At 39.3% G+C, this 16070-nt stretch overlaps 1 protein-coding gene across 1 annotated transcript in view; it reads right to left on the bottom strand.

Moving 5' to 3' along the window:
* ART3 (ADP-ribosyltransferase 3 (inactive)) overlaps window positions 1-16022 on the bottom strand; it is a 207748-nt gene extending 191726 nt beyond the window's left edge. The window contains exon 1 of the mRNA XM_072810518.1: window positions 15999-16022. Coding sequence (XP_072666619.1) covers window positions 15999-16022 — 24 coding nt within the window. The remainder of the gene's footprint in view (window positions 1-15998) is intronic.
* Between the last annotated feature and the right edge of the window lie 48 nt (window positions 16023-16070).

Raw genomic sequence — 16070 nt, 5'->3', positions numbered from 1 at the left:
AGAGAAGGATCTGGCTACATTGGCTAGCCCATATTGTCTAACCCCTGGTAACCTCTTTTATTTATTATCTTCAGGCCATTGTCACTACAGGAATAGGGGGTGATGCAGCATTCTTGCCTTATGACAGGATGTTAACTTGATCTCTCCAACAAATAGGAAGAAAATGTTTAAAACACTGGATATTCTAAACTATTTTCATAAAATAATACAGGATACCTAGAATCATAGAATCTTACAGTAGGAAGGGGCTTTGGTGTCCAACCTTTCCCCACCTAGTACAAAAATTCCTTCAGTACTCTTTCTGACAAGCCTCAGTTTTCTATGTCTGACAAGAAAACCAAGTACCTTTTGAAAACTCATTTTAGATAAAAATAAATTTCATTGTCCTTTTAACCTGTTTCAGAATTTGTAAAGTATTGTGACTATCAATTACCACACCAGCTCTCATGAAGAAAGGTGGGTTTTAAAATACCAAAAACTAGAGGGAGCAGCAAATCCTGTTAGTGGAGGTATTGCTGGTGCCCAATGAACTTCAACAGGGCTTGGAAACCCTCTTGGAGAGGAGGTTTAGTGAATTGTATAGGAGAGGACATCTTTAGCCAGAATTTAAACTCACACCTACTTTGCCAGATTTTGTCACTTCTTACACTGCATGTGATTTTTAATGCTGACCAGAGGTGATCCCATCCAAACAGCATTGTATCCAATTGTGAAACCCTCTAGCTCCTTCGGTATAACCCCTGAAAACTAAACATTCTGTAATTTGAATTTGTGACCCAGTTACCATGTGTCTCACAGTAAAGTGGATAGTGTATAACAAATAGCCAGAGACCACTTTGACTAAGTACCTATAACACATATGGCATGATAATCATTAATCATTTATATATATATATATATATATGTATACTCTAAGCAATAATTATTAAGTGCAAAGCAGTAGCAGCATATATAACTTGTACTTTCAAATATTTTCTTTGTTAAAAGACAATGGTATCAATAAACAGACCATTGATCAGAAAACAAATATTGATTTTTTAAATGTCTTGAACATGTACTCAACTATTAATGTTTAACAGTAATTCTTACATGTCCTTATTCATTTTCTTCTATGTCAGATAGGCTATACTTGATATAAAGACATAGAAGTCCTTTAAAGAGCTCTTTGGGGAAGAAGAAAAACTTCAATGGAAAATATGACAATTACATTATAGGAACATTGACTTTGAAGAATTATGTAGAATGCAATTTATTTCCTAATTCTGAACAATAATGCTATTCCAATGAGATATACACCCAGGAAACAAAAGATGCCCTCTTTTCCATATCCTGAAAGTATATCTATTTAAATATTAAAAAGTCTCAAGTAGTTACAGTGGAGATCTAAACATAGGATAAGTTCTTTAAGAGTCCAGGAAACTTAGGTTGGAAATATTATGCAGTGTGGACTAAGAAGATTAAGAATACACAAAGAATGTAGAAAGACCATTTGAAGTACACTTGAGAGTTGGCCAGAAAGGTGTGACATTTAGGCAGGTAGCAGTGGACATGACTACTTACAAGGGCCTTAACCTGAGAGAATACAGAATGCTGCGGCAAGAGCTAAGATTCTGGATTCAGAGACACCTGGGTTAAGATCAGAAGCCCACCATTTATTATCTATATGACTTTGGTTCAGGTACACTATTTAATTTCCCTGTGTATCAGTTTCCTCATTCAGGATTGTTGTGAGGAACAGACCCAGCATACATCTGATGCATAGAAAGTACTCAGTGTCAGTCCCAACCTTCCCTGACCACTTAGCCTCTGTGGTACCTTCCTTGCAACAGAGGGTTCCACATCTCATACACAAGACGGACCCTCCAAGGACTGAAAAAAATGTTGGAAAAATGAGACAAGGATGCCTGGATGGCTCAGTGGTTGAGCATCCGCCTTCGGCCCAGGGCGTGATCCTGGGGTCCTGGGATCGAGTCCTAAATTGGGCTCCCTGCAGGGAGCCTGCTTCTCCCTCTGCCTGTGTCTCTGCCCCTCTCTCTGTGTCTCTCATGAATAAATAAATAAAATCTTAAAAAGAAAAAAAGAAAAACGAGACAAAAAGCCCATCTGACAAGTTCTCTGTATCTACATTTTTATATTACTAGTCCAGACCATTATTGTCCCATTCCTAGACTATAATAGCCTATTTTTCTTCCTGTGACTTTTAATCAATTTTTATCTTGCTTCCTTACTATTCAAAGCACAACTCATAGAATACCATTTTTGCTTAAAATGGTGTAACTTCTGTTTAAATCAAACACACCAGGGCCTATAAAGCCCTATGTGAGTTTACGCTCTGCTTGCTTTTCTGACTACGCTCCCTTCATCCTCCCCTTCATTTGTGAGCCTCAGCCTTACCTTTCTCTCCCAAGCATACTGAATTCATTTCCTTCTCAGGCCTTTGCATATGGTGTTCCCTCTTGTGCTGGATTATGCTATATCAGCTTGGTTAACCTGGGAACTCTCTTTCCCAGAATCTTCTTCTGTGTGTGGTTCTAGGTCAGAATTAACCTAAGAGGCACTTATGTGAGATTTGGAAGGTGGAAGTGAGGAAATGGCCATTACTCTTGATTAGGTATAAGACAGACACAGTGTTATCCCAAGGATTCCAGCTTGCCCTTGTTCTCCTCCATGGTCAGTTCATCTTCATGACTGCTGGCCTTGTGACTAACTATGATCCCAAACCCCCCACCAAATACTTGAAGTTCACCCACAGAGGCAGTAGTTACACAGAAGCAACAGCTTCCTATAGGCCCCTAGCAGTCCCAGCGTGGAAGCTGAACAGATTTGGCTTTTTGGATTTTCTTAAAAGCTCTGACTTGTTCAGCTGTACCAGTGCTTCTGAAGGATTGATCAGTGAATCTTTCTCCAATTCCCTGAATACTCTCCCTGGCTTTTATACCCAAAGATCCTTCCTCATCTGTCAAAAGTCTGATTCCTATAGTAAACCTTTTATTCCCATAGTACTCAGATTGCCTCTGCTTCCCTGATACACCCGTGCCACTTTTCTTGCATGGCTGTTCCTACCTCATCATTTGAGTTTCAGCTTAAATGTCAGTCACTTCACAGAGTCTCCGTCCCTTCTCAACCTTAATGAAATAGCCATCTTGTCCCCAGACCCTCTCTATTGTAGTGCTTTCCAAAGTTGATGTGTGCACCCTCTGGGGTGGATTAAACAAGAATATTCTTAACATTTTTTTTCTAAAAAAAATTAAAATAAAGAGAGGTGCCTGGGTGACTCAGTGGCTGAGCATCTGCCTTTGGCTCAGGTCGTGATCCTGGAGTCCTGGGATGGAGTCCCACATCAGGCTCCCTGCCTCTGCTTCTGTGTCTTTCAGGAATAAATGAAATCTTTTTTAAAAATTTAAATAATAAGAAAGCTGAAGAGTTTTTATAAATCTGTGAACTCAGCTGTTGATACTGGCAGCTTCACTGGATGCATTTGTCAGGTGGTCATGTGTTACATGGAGATTTCCTGCAGAAAAAATGAGACATCCACAACTGGAAGGCATTGACATATGTCATTCAGTCACTTCCAGTGCATTGAAATGATGGATTGCCACTTATGTGGGCACAATCTTCTCTGGCTAACTCTAAACTACAACCGGGATTATGAGGATTATAAAATAGAGTGCTAACTGAGGCAACCTTCACAAAATGGGCAAGTGGCTTCAAAAGATTCCTACTAAGAAATTCATATGGAAGATAACACTAAGAATGAAAATATAAACTAACAAAAGAAGGACGCCTGGGTGGCTCAGTGGTTGAGTGTTTGCCTTTGGCTCAGGTCATGATCCCGGGATCCTAGGGGGAGCCTGCTTCTCCTCTGCCTATGTTTCTGCCTCTCTCTGTGTCTCCTATGAATAAATAAATAAATAAATAAATAAATAAATAAATAAATAAATAAAATCTTTAAAAAAATAAAAAACTAACAAAAATAAAACACGCATGCAAAGGATGCCTGTTATAATTTTATCTAGAGGGACACACAATTTAAAGATCTGATAACTGGGATCCCTGGGTGGCGCAGCGGTTTGGCGCCTGCCTTTGGCCCAGGGCACGATCCTGGAGACCCGGGATCGAATCCCACGTCGGGCTCCCGGTGCATGGAGCCTGCTTCTCCCTCTGCCTGTGTCTCTGCCTCTCTCTCTCTCTCTCTCTGTGACTATCATAAAATAAATTAAAAAAAAATTAAAAAAAAAAATAAAAAAGATCTGATAACTATTGTCTGTTTCATTCTCTTTTATCACAATCTGATAAATCAAACCTCATCACAATCTGAGATTATCTTTTAAAAATATTTATGTAGTTATTGCCTATCCCCCAACCCCACCACAAACACTAATTTGAGTTTCTTGACTACAGAAAATTTCCTCTTCACCACTGTATCTACAGTGCCTAGAGCAGTGCCTGACACCTAGGAAGTACTTAATATGTATTGGTTTTTTTTTTACTTAAATGACATATGTTTCACCCTACATTTTCTTCCAGGCCTTTCCCAAATTAATCTCAACTACTCTTACCACTATTGTTTAAACTTACCATGCTTACTTCTATCTTCAGCTTTGCTGATGCTCTTTTATTCAGCTGCTCCCCTCACTCTTCATCCCCATCTGACTCCCACCCAATTCATGATGCAAATCTTGCTTTCCCATCCCACTCAGTACTCCATCCCAGAATGCTCCTAGACTACTGTGACTACCCTGTCATAAATTTTAACAATAAGAACTGTTCCCAAAAAAAAAAAAAGAAAAAAGAACTGTTCCCTGAACTCAGGACAGAGCTGCCAGGCAGGAGTGCTCACTTTGGACTGTGAAGTGAGAAAGATAAACAGTTCTTTCTTTAAGTAGGGAATCCATATAATTTATCATCCAAACTGAGACACCTGTGAAAGTAATCACATGGCACACTTGTGTAAACAGATCAGTTGCTTCACTGAGACACCTGCACCCCAATGTTTATGGCAGCAATGTCCACAATAGCTAAACTATGGAAGGAGTCTCGGTGTCCTTCGACAGATGAATGGATAAAGATGTGGTCTATATATACAATGGAATATTACTCAGCCATCAGAAAGGACCAATACCCACCATTTGCTTCGACTTGGATGGAACTGGAGGGTATTATGCGGAGTGAAGTAAGTCAGTCGGAGAAGGACAAACATATGCTTTCACTCCTACAGGGAATATAAAAAATAGTGAAAGGGATTATACGGAAAAGGAAGGGAACTGAGTGGGAAAAATTAGGGAGATAAACCATGAGAGACTCCTAACTCTGGGAAATGAACAAGGGGTAGTGGAATGGGAGGCAGGCAGGGGAATGGGGTGACTGGGTGACGGGCACTGAGGGGGGCACTTGATGGGATGAGCACTGGGTGTTATACTATATGTTGGCAAATTGCACTTCAATAAAAAATATACATATAAAAAAAAGAACTGTTCCCTGATTTAAAATTTAAATTATTTTGCTATACCAGAAAGCAGTTTGTATCTGAACAAAGTTTTTATATTAGAGAAAGTGGTAAATAAATCAGTAAAATATTTAGTCTGTAAACTTTACTTTTGAATTTAAATGCCAGTGATCTCTAGGTCAGTTCATTGAAAAAGCTATCTGAGATTTCTTTATCTTTCCTGGGAAAACAGAAAGCTGCTTTCTTCATAGAAAGGAAGATACAGGGAGAGACTGCAATTACAGATACTTAAAAAAAAAATTTTTTTGGCCTGTATAGAGAGAAGATGAAATTAAGTGATAGGGAAGAAAAGCAACCTTCCTTGCTGATAGAGTTAGTTACCTTGTTGGTAGTCACTGGGCGAAGAGATTATTTGAAGCATTTTGATGCCAAGTTATTTTACAGTTCCCACAAGGATTTTTGAGCCAACATTTTAAGGAAGTAAGTAAATCACAAAGAAGCCATCAAATCTAAGTTTGTGAATAACATTATGAACTGGACCAAACTGATAAAAGATTAGAGGAAAGATGTCAAATCATCATAACTATTTGCTTTCTTTAAAAGCTTGCTTTATGATTGAAGAAATTTCATACTTTAAATATACTATTTTATTATACTGTTTCAAGTTGACTGTTTTCATAGAGAATTTGTTTCACTTTTAAAAAAAAGGAGGGGAGGGGATCCCTGGGTGGCGCAGCGGTTTGGCGCCTGCCTTTGGCCCAGGGCGCGATCCTGGAGACCCGGGATCGAATCCCACGTCGGGCTCCCGGTGCATGGAGCCTGCTTCTCCCTCTGCCTGTTGTGTCTCTGCCTCTCTCTCTCTCTGTGTGACTATCATGAATAAATAAATAAAATCTTTAAAAAAAAAAAAAAAAAAAAAAAAAAGGAGGGGAGAGTTGCTGGTGCCCCCATCTGGAGGGAACGAGGCCGTGGCCTCTACCTTCTGTGTGGAGCACAGAACCGATTAGGCCCAGCCACCTACCACAGCCTTTCTTAACCACCAGACAACTGAACTTCCTCCAGAAGGAGGAACTGAACACCAAAATCTGTAATTATGAGAGGAGAAATGTCAAAATAAACCATATAACAGGAAAAAGAAGTTTTGTTACTTAAAAGTGTGATCAAATCACTTCTATAACATTATCAACAGCAGAATTTACCTCAGGGCAGACAGAGGCCTCTAGTTTGGAGCCTTTGATTAGGGCCTGATTGGCATAGGAGTTTTTATCGAATGGAAACTAAAGCAAAAGTGAGCTAAATTTATCTGAATGATAAGGAAACAGGAATTATCTCTGGCAGTTAGGAAGGCTGTTGGGGATCCTGGAACAGCAAAAAGAGAGGCAGTAGAGGGAGATGGGAAGGGGACAGAAGGCTGGAGTAAAAGGTAAAGAAGAACAGTGGGAAGTTTCCTGTGGTGGGATGACCAGCTTTAAAACACTGCTGTGTGGGGCATCTGGGTGACTCAATGGTTGAGCATCTGCCTTCGGCTCAGGTTGTGATCCCAAGAATCCCGGGATCGAGTACCACATCAGGCTCCCTGCAGGAAGCCTGCCTCTCCCTCTGCCTGTGTCTCTGCCTCTGTGTGTCTCTCATGAATGGATGAATAAAATCTAAAAAAAAAAAAAAGAAGAAGAAGAAAAAATTTGCTGTGTAACATTTGGTTTTAAATGTGAGGCTTCCTAGGACTCTGGAAATATTGGGAAACAATGAAAATATTGGATTTCTCATTGGTGGAATAGAGGCTTACATCACCCTACTTGGATACTGAAGGTAAATACAGAAGGCTAGAGCACTTTGGGGCCACTTGGGTTATATGGCAGCCACGGAAGTGTGCTGCGCAGATCACCATGCAACAAAGTTCACTGTTCAGCTACAAAGAAGGCAGTTAGCTGCAGAGCCTCTAGCTGTCACAGCTTGGCTCACACCAGATTTCAGGCCATGGTCTTACATGGTCTTCCAGCCAATCAGAGTATGAAAAGAATACTAGGGCCTGGCCATGTCATGTCTGCCAAGTGCAGGACTCACCTTCTGGGTGGTTTTTAATCAGAGCTCCCCACTAGGTTGACTAAGACTTAGTCAGATCTGCATCACAGTCTGAGGCAGTGTCTGCCCCAATTCTGCTGCTGCTCTTTTATTTTTGTAAGGGTTACCTTCTATAAAACTCTGGCACATCCAATTCTCTCTCAGTGCCTGCTTCCCAGAGAACCCAAATGACACAGGTTACATATACTGTTTATTTTGATCACTAAATGTTAGCTGCTATTACCTTATTATTCCCTCTTACAGCCCCAAACACAGACTTTTAACACTGGGAGAAACCTTACAGATGGAACTACAACCAAGATTCTGGAAATGAAGATATTACTGGTCTGCCACACTTTGGCCAAGTAGTTTCGACAAGTCTCATGGCCTCTCTGAGTAGAAGACTACTTCTCTGGTCTTAGGTTATTTTGATAGCTGATTTTCTACTTCTCTGGTCTTAGGTTATTTTGATAGCTAAATTTCTACTGAGGTAGAAATTAGAAGCTGCCAAAACAGTTTCATTATTTCTCCATTTCCTATCACATGAATTGCTAAGTAATATCCAGGTAGTTCCTACATTGCTCCATTCCTCTGCCTGAAAGTAAGAGTCTCCAATTGTCCAGTTACCCTATGTGGGTCTCTCAGGTTCAGGGCAGACAATAGAAGGGATGCTATTCCTTTTATAACTGAGAAGAACATTCACAATTCTTCCTGCAGCATCCTTGGTGTCATCTGAAACCTGCATCCTTTACCCAGAGATCAGGGTAAAGATCAGGGTAAAGAGAGAGACCCAAGAAAGAGGTAGGTCACACCAGGTTGGTAGGTAGCAGTTTTTGTTTGTTTTAAAGATTTTATTTATTGGAGAGAGAGAGAAAGCAGAGCGAGAGAGTGAGCCCTGGGTGGGGGGAGTGGCAGAGGAAGAAGCAGACTTCCCACTGAGCAGAGAGCCAGACTCAGGACTCTATTCCAGGACCCTGGGATCACAACCTGAGCCAAAGGTAGATGTGCAACCAGCTGAGCCACCCAGGTGCCCAGTAGGTGGCAGTTTTAATAAGCAAAGGGAACTTAGACACTAGGCTTGTCTTGGGTGGCAACAAGATGAATGGATCTCACACCTGCCCACCAAACCAAAATTGAGTTCAGTCACATATACTGTGCAGGTGTTCTCAACATCACACCATTATCTCAAGCCTATGTCCTTAGAGCAGCCTCTGGGAGTTGGAAAGACAAGTGGAACCCATATTTCTGGCAGGAAAGGAAGCAAGGAACCTCCTATCTCCCAGCTCCAGCTCACAGGTCCAATGGAAGGTTCATCTTTCAGTGGCCTTCCTAAATAGGAAAGGAGAAGTGTTCTCATCCTTCTTATTAGTTCCTGAAATACGTAAGATCCTTGAGGTTGTGGATCCTTGAGGATATCTCAACACAACCTTCATATTATTTGGGCTAGAGAGAGATTTGTTTTTTCCGAATTTTTATAGAAAGAAAAAAAAAAAGCAAGGATAATTTATCAGCAAAGAAGTAGAGAATTTACACATACTACATGTTTTCTCCCCTGTTAACACTAGTCTTTTTTTCCCCAGAGAGGAGAAATAGACATCCTAAAGACACCGATTCTGTTCATAATGATCTTTTTTGAATTTATTTAAATTTAATTTGTAACCTGTCTTCTAAAAGGGACCCCAAAATCTTTTTATACCTTCCTAAAACAAATCCAAAAAACTAGCCACAGCCTATTATATTTCTCATGTGATGGAAAATTATGTATAATGGTATCAGAACACCTTGGGCCCAAGATGGGCATTTTCCTAATGGGTTCCTATGACAATGAAAATCAGGAACATTAATAGTCTTTACATTGTCTAAATTAACCCAGCAGTAACAGCAGATCTTACAGATTAAGGCAATGAACTGCGTTGGTTTCATCTGGCACACCCAAGAAATCTGGCAAAAGAATAAGAACCAGTCTCTGTTTCTTTATCCTTTATGAGATTAAATATTGATAATGTGCAGTGATTTATCTTCAAAGGAGCTATTTCCCCACTATCACAAAATCACCAATATCTTTCAAAACCAACTAAAATGTTATCACCCTTTGAAGTTTTAAGTATAAACACATAAAAAGTAAAAAACCATCAGATGGTTCTTGAGGAAGATTTTGACATAAGAACTTGGCTGTTGTTATTTCAAAGATAAAAGCAGAAAGATAGAGGAACTAGTCCCTGCTGGACCTGGGGTTGATATATTTGTCCAGGGGCAGACCCAACAGTTCTCACCGTCCATTGAAGGAGGGGTGGTAGTGGAAATAAGGAACAATGAAAACTTACATTAACCTTGAAAAGAACTTTGCTGTTGAGTTTGTTTGTGGTCATTTTATCAAATGATAGAATTTTCTTGCTTTAAAAAAAAAGCATGAGCTCCCTCCAGTGGCTACTCCAATAGTTTCTAAAATCAAGATATTTTAATTAGAAAAGGACTCACACACACCTGGCTTTTCTGAACATGATTGATATTATTGGCTTCTAACAAGAGAGAAAATAATTAGAATTCACATGTTAGTCAGTTACTAATCTTGAAGTAAATTTTGCTGGTGGATGTATATTTTAAGTTTTTACTTTAATAAATCAAATCACACAACTGAAGAGGTAGAAGGCACTACAGATTGTGTATCTGTTCATCCAACAAATATTAACCGATTACCTACTATGTGTCATACATTGGTCTAATTGTGGAGGATTGAGCAGTAAACAAAACAAAGTCCTCATTAAATTCATCCTCTAGTGGCAGAGAGACAGACAACAAAAAATTAAGCTAGTAAATACATACTAGGCCAGAGCCTTATAAGAGCTATGGAGAAAAATAGAGCAGAAGGGGGTAAGCAGTGGGAGGCAGGATAGGAAGTCAGGGAAGTCATCTTGTCACCTTGATAACAAGATGTCTCTTGAGTGGAGACCTAAGGCAAGTGAGGGAGCAAGACTTGTGGTTCTTATGTCAGAGTAGGCACCTGTTGTGATGAACACTGGGTGTTATATGTGATGAATCACTAAATTCTATATCTGCAACCAAGATTATACAACATGTTACCTAACTAGAATTTAAATAGAAACTTGAAATCAGGGATGCCTGGGTGGCTCAGTGGTTGAGCATCTCTTTTAGTTCAGGGTGCGATCCCCGGGATTGAGTCCCACATCAGGCTCCCCACAGAGAGCCTGCTTTTCCCTCTGCCTGTGTCTCTGCCTTTCTCTCTCTGTCTCTCATGAATAAATAAATAAAATCTTAAAAAAAATAAATAATTTCAGAAAGTCTTTTAAAAACTTGAAATCATAAATGAATTAATTAATGCAAATGTATTTCTGTGAGAATTTTAAAAAGAAAACAATTCTAAAAATAAATAAATAAATCTTAAAAAAAGGGGGGGGGCACCTGGGTGGTTCAGTCAGTTGAGCATCTGACTCTTCATTTCTTGATTTTGGCTCAGGTCATGATCTCAGGGTCCTCAAGCTCTGTGTTGGGCTCCATATTCAATAGTGAATCTGCTTGAGATTCTCTCTCCCTGGCCCTCTGCTCCTCCCCACCACATTCGCACTCCTGTACAGGCTTGCTCTCTCTCTCTCAAAATAAATACATTTTTTAAAAAAAAGGAAACAGCAAGTGTGAAGGACTTGAGGGGTGATACATTGAAGGTAGGAGGCTATTTTGCCTGGGGCTGAGTGGACAAAGGGGAGTGTGATGGGAGAGGAGAAAGAAGCTTGGGATCAGATTATGTATGGCCTCCTCTGCCACTGGAGGACATTAGCTTTAAAGCTGAGGGCGTGATCCTAGAGTCCCGGGATCAAGTCCCACGTTGGGCTTCCTGCATGGAGCCTGCTTCTCCCTCTGCCTGTGTCTCTGCCTCTCTCTCTCTGTGTCTCTCATGAAATCAATCTATCTATCTATCTATCTATCTATCTATCTATCTATCTATCTATCTGAGTGAGGAGAGAAGTTGGAGGAGCAACCAGATCAATTTAAGGGTCCCTCTAACCACCACTATAAGAACATACATAATGAAGGGCTAGGGAAGAAGCAGAGTCAAAGCTGTCAAAGGCCAGTTACCAAACTTGTTTCCAGAAGGAGTGAGAGACCAACTGTATCCAATACTGCACCTAAGATAAAGATTGAAACTGACCATTGAACTTAGCAACAACAAGGTGATTGGTGATCTTGATAAAAAGTTTTAGTGGAATGGTGGAAGCAAAGGATGGTTGGCAGTTTCTTAAAAAGTTAAATAAAACCTATCATATCATCCAGCCATCCACTCCTAGGCACTTATCAAGAGAAATGAAAATGTATGTCCACATAAAGACTTGAACAGAAATATTGATAGCCAAAACCTGAGAACAATTCAAATAGTCAATAGGTAAGTGGACAAATAAATTGCATTATAGTCATATGATTAAATGTTACTCAAGAATAAAAGGAATGAATTATTGATATACATACACAACATGGATGCATTTCAAAATTATTATGCTAAATGAAAGAAGTCTGACACAAAAGAATAATGGGTGGCTCAGTTAGTTAAGCGTCTGCCTTTGACTCAGGTCATGATCCCAAAGTCCTGTGATTGAGCCCCCATCGGGTTCCTTGCTCAGTAGGGAGTCTGCTTCTCCCTCTGCCCCTCTCCCGCTTCTGCTCTTTTGCTCAAATAAATAAATAAAATCTTAAAAAAGAAGAAGAATGTAGGATTCCATTTGTATAAAATTTCTGCAAATGCAATCTTATCTACGGTGACAGTAAGCAACAGCGTGTTTGTCTGGGGATGGTGGAGGCCAAGGAAACTTGGGGATATCTTCATTATCTTGATGGTAATAATGGTTTTGTGCATGCATACACACACATCAAAACTGATGAAATTGTACACTTTATGGCCAATTTCTCATACACTAATTACATCACATCTTAATAAATCTGGAAAATAAATACATGATCACAAAAAAATAAAGGATGGGATCTCCTGTGGAAGCAGAGGTATTGACCTTAGATGGGCTCAAAGAAATATCACCACCACATGAAACCCATCATCCCCAGATATTATTGTTTTGTATCAGTGAATAGAGTATATTTAGCATCAATTCAATGGAAAATTTCAATTGATCATCATATAGATCATACCTCCATATGACAATGTAACAGTCATGAGGTTGGAATGAGAATGGCTTTGTTCAATACTCTCATTTTACAAGGATATATTCCCTAAGGAATTCCACAAATCTCTTATGGAAGTTACTACCTGTCTCAATTTGAGTTAGTTTCTTTGTTCTCTATGTATCATCCCTCCAGCATATCAAAACTTTATACAGCTTTCAAGACCTATCTCAAGTACACCCATCTTCATGAAACTTTTCCTTACTTCTCAAAACAACCATAATCTCTCCTTCCTTTATCTCCTTCCTTTAATATCTCCTTCCTAATCTCTCAAAGCTTCATTGTACCCAGCCAAAACACTCCTTGGTAGGACTACCCATCTCACTAAGTTCTGACCAAGAAGATAAATGTATTACATTGTTTGGAACTTCTATAAAGCTAATTCAGCTGGGAGGTGAACCCATTTGTGCTTCCACACCCTCTTTCCTCCTACTGTTTGTAGTAGAGATTTAATGGCTCAAGATGTGTTCAAACTGCTGTCTGGAATATCATAACCCACCCCACCCAAAAGGCGCCCCAAATAAAAATATAAGAAGAGTGTGCTTCTAATGCAATCAAAACTTAAACCAGCCCCCAGTCTTGGTGCCTTTAATAAAGAGATATTTATTCCATTTGAATCCAGATGATTTGATCCATTTTATAATTACTATAGGGTCTCTTCTGCAAAGGTATTAGGAGATTTTCTTTCCTAGAATAATTCATTTCAAGTTAAAAGTTATTTGGGATCAGAAAAAGATGGAAAGTTCCTTTGCCAATTCAAGACTAAATATAGAAATGAATATGGAGTTTTCTTTTTTTTTAAATATTATTTATTTATTTATTCATGAGAGAGACACAGAGAGAGGGAGAGACACAGGCAAAGGGAGAAGCAGGCTCCACACAGGGAGCCCAATGTGGGACTCCATCCCAGGACCCTGGGATCACAACCTGAGCCAAAGGCAGACGCTCAACCACTGAGCCAACCAGGCGTTCCTAGAGTTTTCTTGATGTTAATCTGGCTCATATACATTAAACATATGCAGATTATGTTACATACAATATAGCCATTGTTTAATATTTTAAAAATACATATTCAGTTAGTCATTCTCAGCCTTAGTTTTCTCATGAACAAACTTATATGCCCTCCTTAGATGAGCACAGAAAGCTTTTCATCATTAGGATATCATAACCTCAGCTGACTCACTTTTCTCATCTCCTTCCCTGCTGTATTACTCTCCTCCTAACATTTAATCACACCAAACTTCTAGCTATCCCTTAAATCCACCAGATTTTTTTCTTTCTTTCTTTCTTTTTTTAATGTAGAAAGCCTTTCTTTCCTTCCTCCAGAAAAACTCTTCATCTTTCAGGATTTCAATCAACTAGTACCATAACTATGAAACATTCTGGTTCCTCTAGACTGGGTTGTCCTTTCCATGGCTTCCACTGCTCTACTGTAAGAACATTTTTATTCATTTTAAAAGTGCTTGTCTATTTGTCTCCCTTTTCAGTCTATGACTACCCTGAGGACAAATGCCCATGCTTCATTTATTTTTGTATTCCTTGTACCTACCCTACTGCCTGACATATAGATGGCAAACAAAAGTTTGTGAAATGACCTCAGTGTTCTATTCTTGTCATATTTTTGTGATTAAAGAGTCATAGTACATAAGTTTATGATTTTGATAGGAATTCTATTAAATAATTTCAAATTTTTTTCAATATATTTCATTTTTAGGATACTTTTCCTAATACAACCTAATCAAAAACGTTTTTTAAATCTAAATCTATGAATGGGCTTTTTAAAAAAACTTATTTACTCATTTAAGCCATCTCTACACCCAAGGTGGGCCTTGAACTCATGACTCTGAGATCGAGAATCCCCAGCTCTACAGACTTAGCCAGCCAGATGGCCCTCCGAATATGCTTTAAAAAGAGAAAAAAATATTGTTTACATTTACCCCTTAATAACTTAACAAGTATGTGACTCAATGATTAATAAAGAGAATAATCATTTTCCAAACATAGCTGAAAAATAATGGTGGTTTGCACAACATTCTTGATTCTGTTTGTGCTCAGGTGATTATAGAGTTCTCATTCTATTCAGTTCTTTTTTTTTTTTTTTTTTTTTTTTTTTACTTTATTCAGTTCTGTGATGACCTGGACAGAAATGAAGTTGGTGTTTTGTAAATTTTTTTGAAATTTATTTAATAATCTCTACACCAATGTAGGACTTAAACTCACAACCCTCAGATCCAGAGTAGCAGGTGCACCTAAAATTGTTTACCTTAAGCAGAAGAATACCACTGCCCCTCTATTAATGCCAGACCAGTTACCAGATGATAGATAGCTATGAGGTTTTTTTGTTTTTTTGTTTTTTTGTTTTTCCATCTGGTTACAATCAAAACTGCCTGGGCTGAAATCCCAGCTCCCACACCAGCTATGAATTTGGGCAATCCATTTGTCTGAGCCTATCTCCTCCTCTGTAAAGTGCAGATAATTATAGTACCTAATTTAGAGCGCTTTTCTGAGAAATAAGTTGATACAAATGAAGTGCTTGCAACAGTGCCTGGCAGAGTGAGTGATGGGGCATATTTTTGTATCAACACCTTAACTCAATCATTCATTCATTCATCACACTTGCTTTTGCACACCATGAAATTGTAGAAATGTGTTCTCTTCGAATAACCCGCATCTGATTATAAAACTCTGGCTGAAGAATACTTATAGGATCATAACAACATCCTTTAAAAGATTTTAACGGGTTGTCCTTTAAATACAAATTAATTTGCATTTTAAGTCAATCAGCATGGTTATATTTTATCCAGGCCACACCCTTTTCCCTAGTATGGGTCACGGTGGGTTGAAGCAACCAAAACAAATGGCATTTGGAGTCATAGCAAGGGACGCCTGGGTGGCTCAGCGTGACCCGGGGTCCTGGGATCGAGTCCCACATCAGGCTCCCTGCGTGGACCCTGCTCCTCCCTCTGCCTGTGTCTCTGCCTCTCTCTCTCTGTGTGTCTCTCATGAATATAAATAAATAAAATCTTAAAAAAAAAATAAAGCCATAGTAAAAGAGTGACTTACGCACCTCATCGCTCTTGCCCCCGCCCCCACTCTGAAATAGCATGATGCTGTCTATCCACTCCCAAAGGAAAAAGTTTCTGCTCTCAGGCTGTGGGATTTAAAAAATACAATGATCCTTATCTGTTTCATAGGAGTGTCAGAATAATGAGATAACTGATACGTGTGGGGAAAAAAAAATTGCATTTCAGGTTTCAGAAACGCTACGTAGAGCAACGATTGCCAGAGAGGGGGAAACAGAACAAACCTCGTGTAAACCGCTGTTGAACATTCCGGCAGTGGCAGAAGTTTGACACTCTCAGGCTCCCGTAATCCCGCT

Source organism: Canis lupus, chromosome 33 (assembly GCF_048164855.1).
Source record: "Canis lupus baileyi chromosome 33, mCanLup2.hap1, whole genome shotgun sequence".
Taxonomy (NCBI): domain Eukaryota; kingdom Metazoa; phylum Chordata; class Mammalia; order Carnivora; family Canidae; genus Canis; species Canis lupus.
This window is presented reverse-complemented; position numbering and strand designations above follow the sequence as displayed.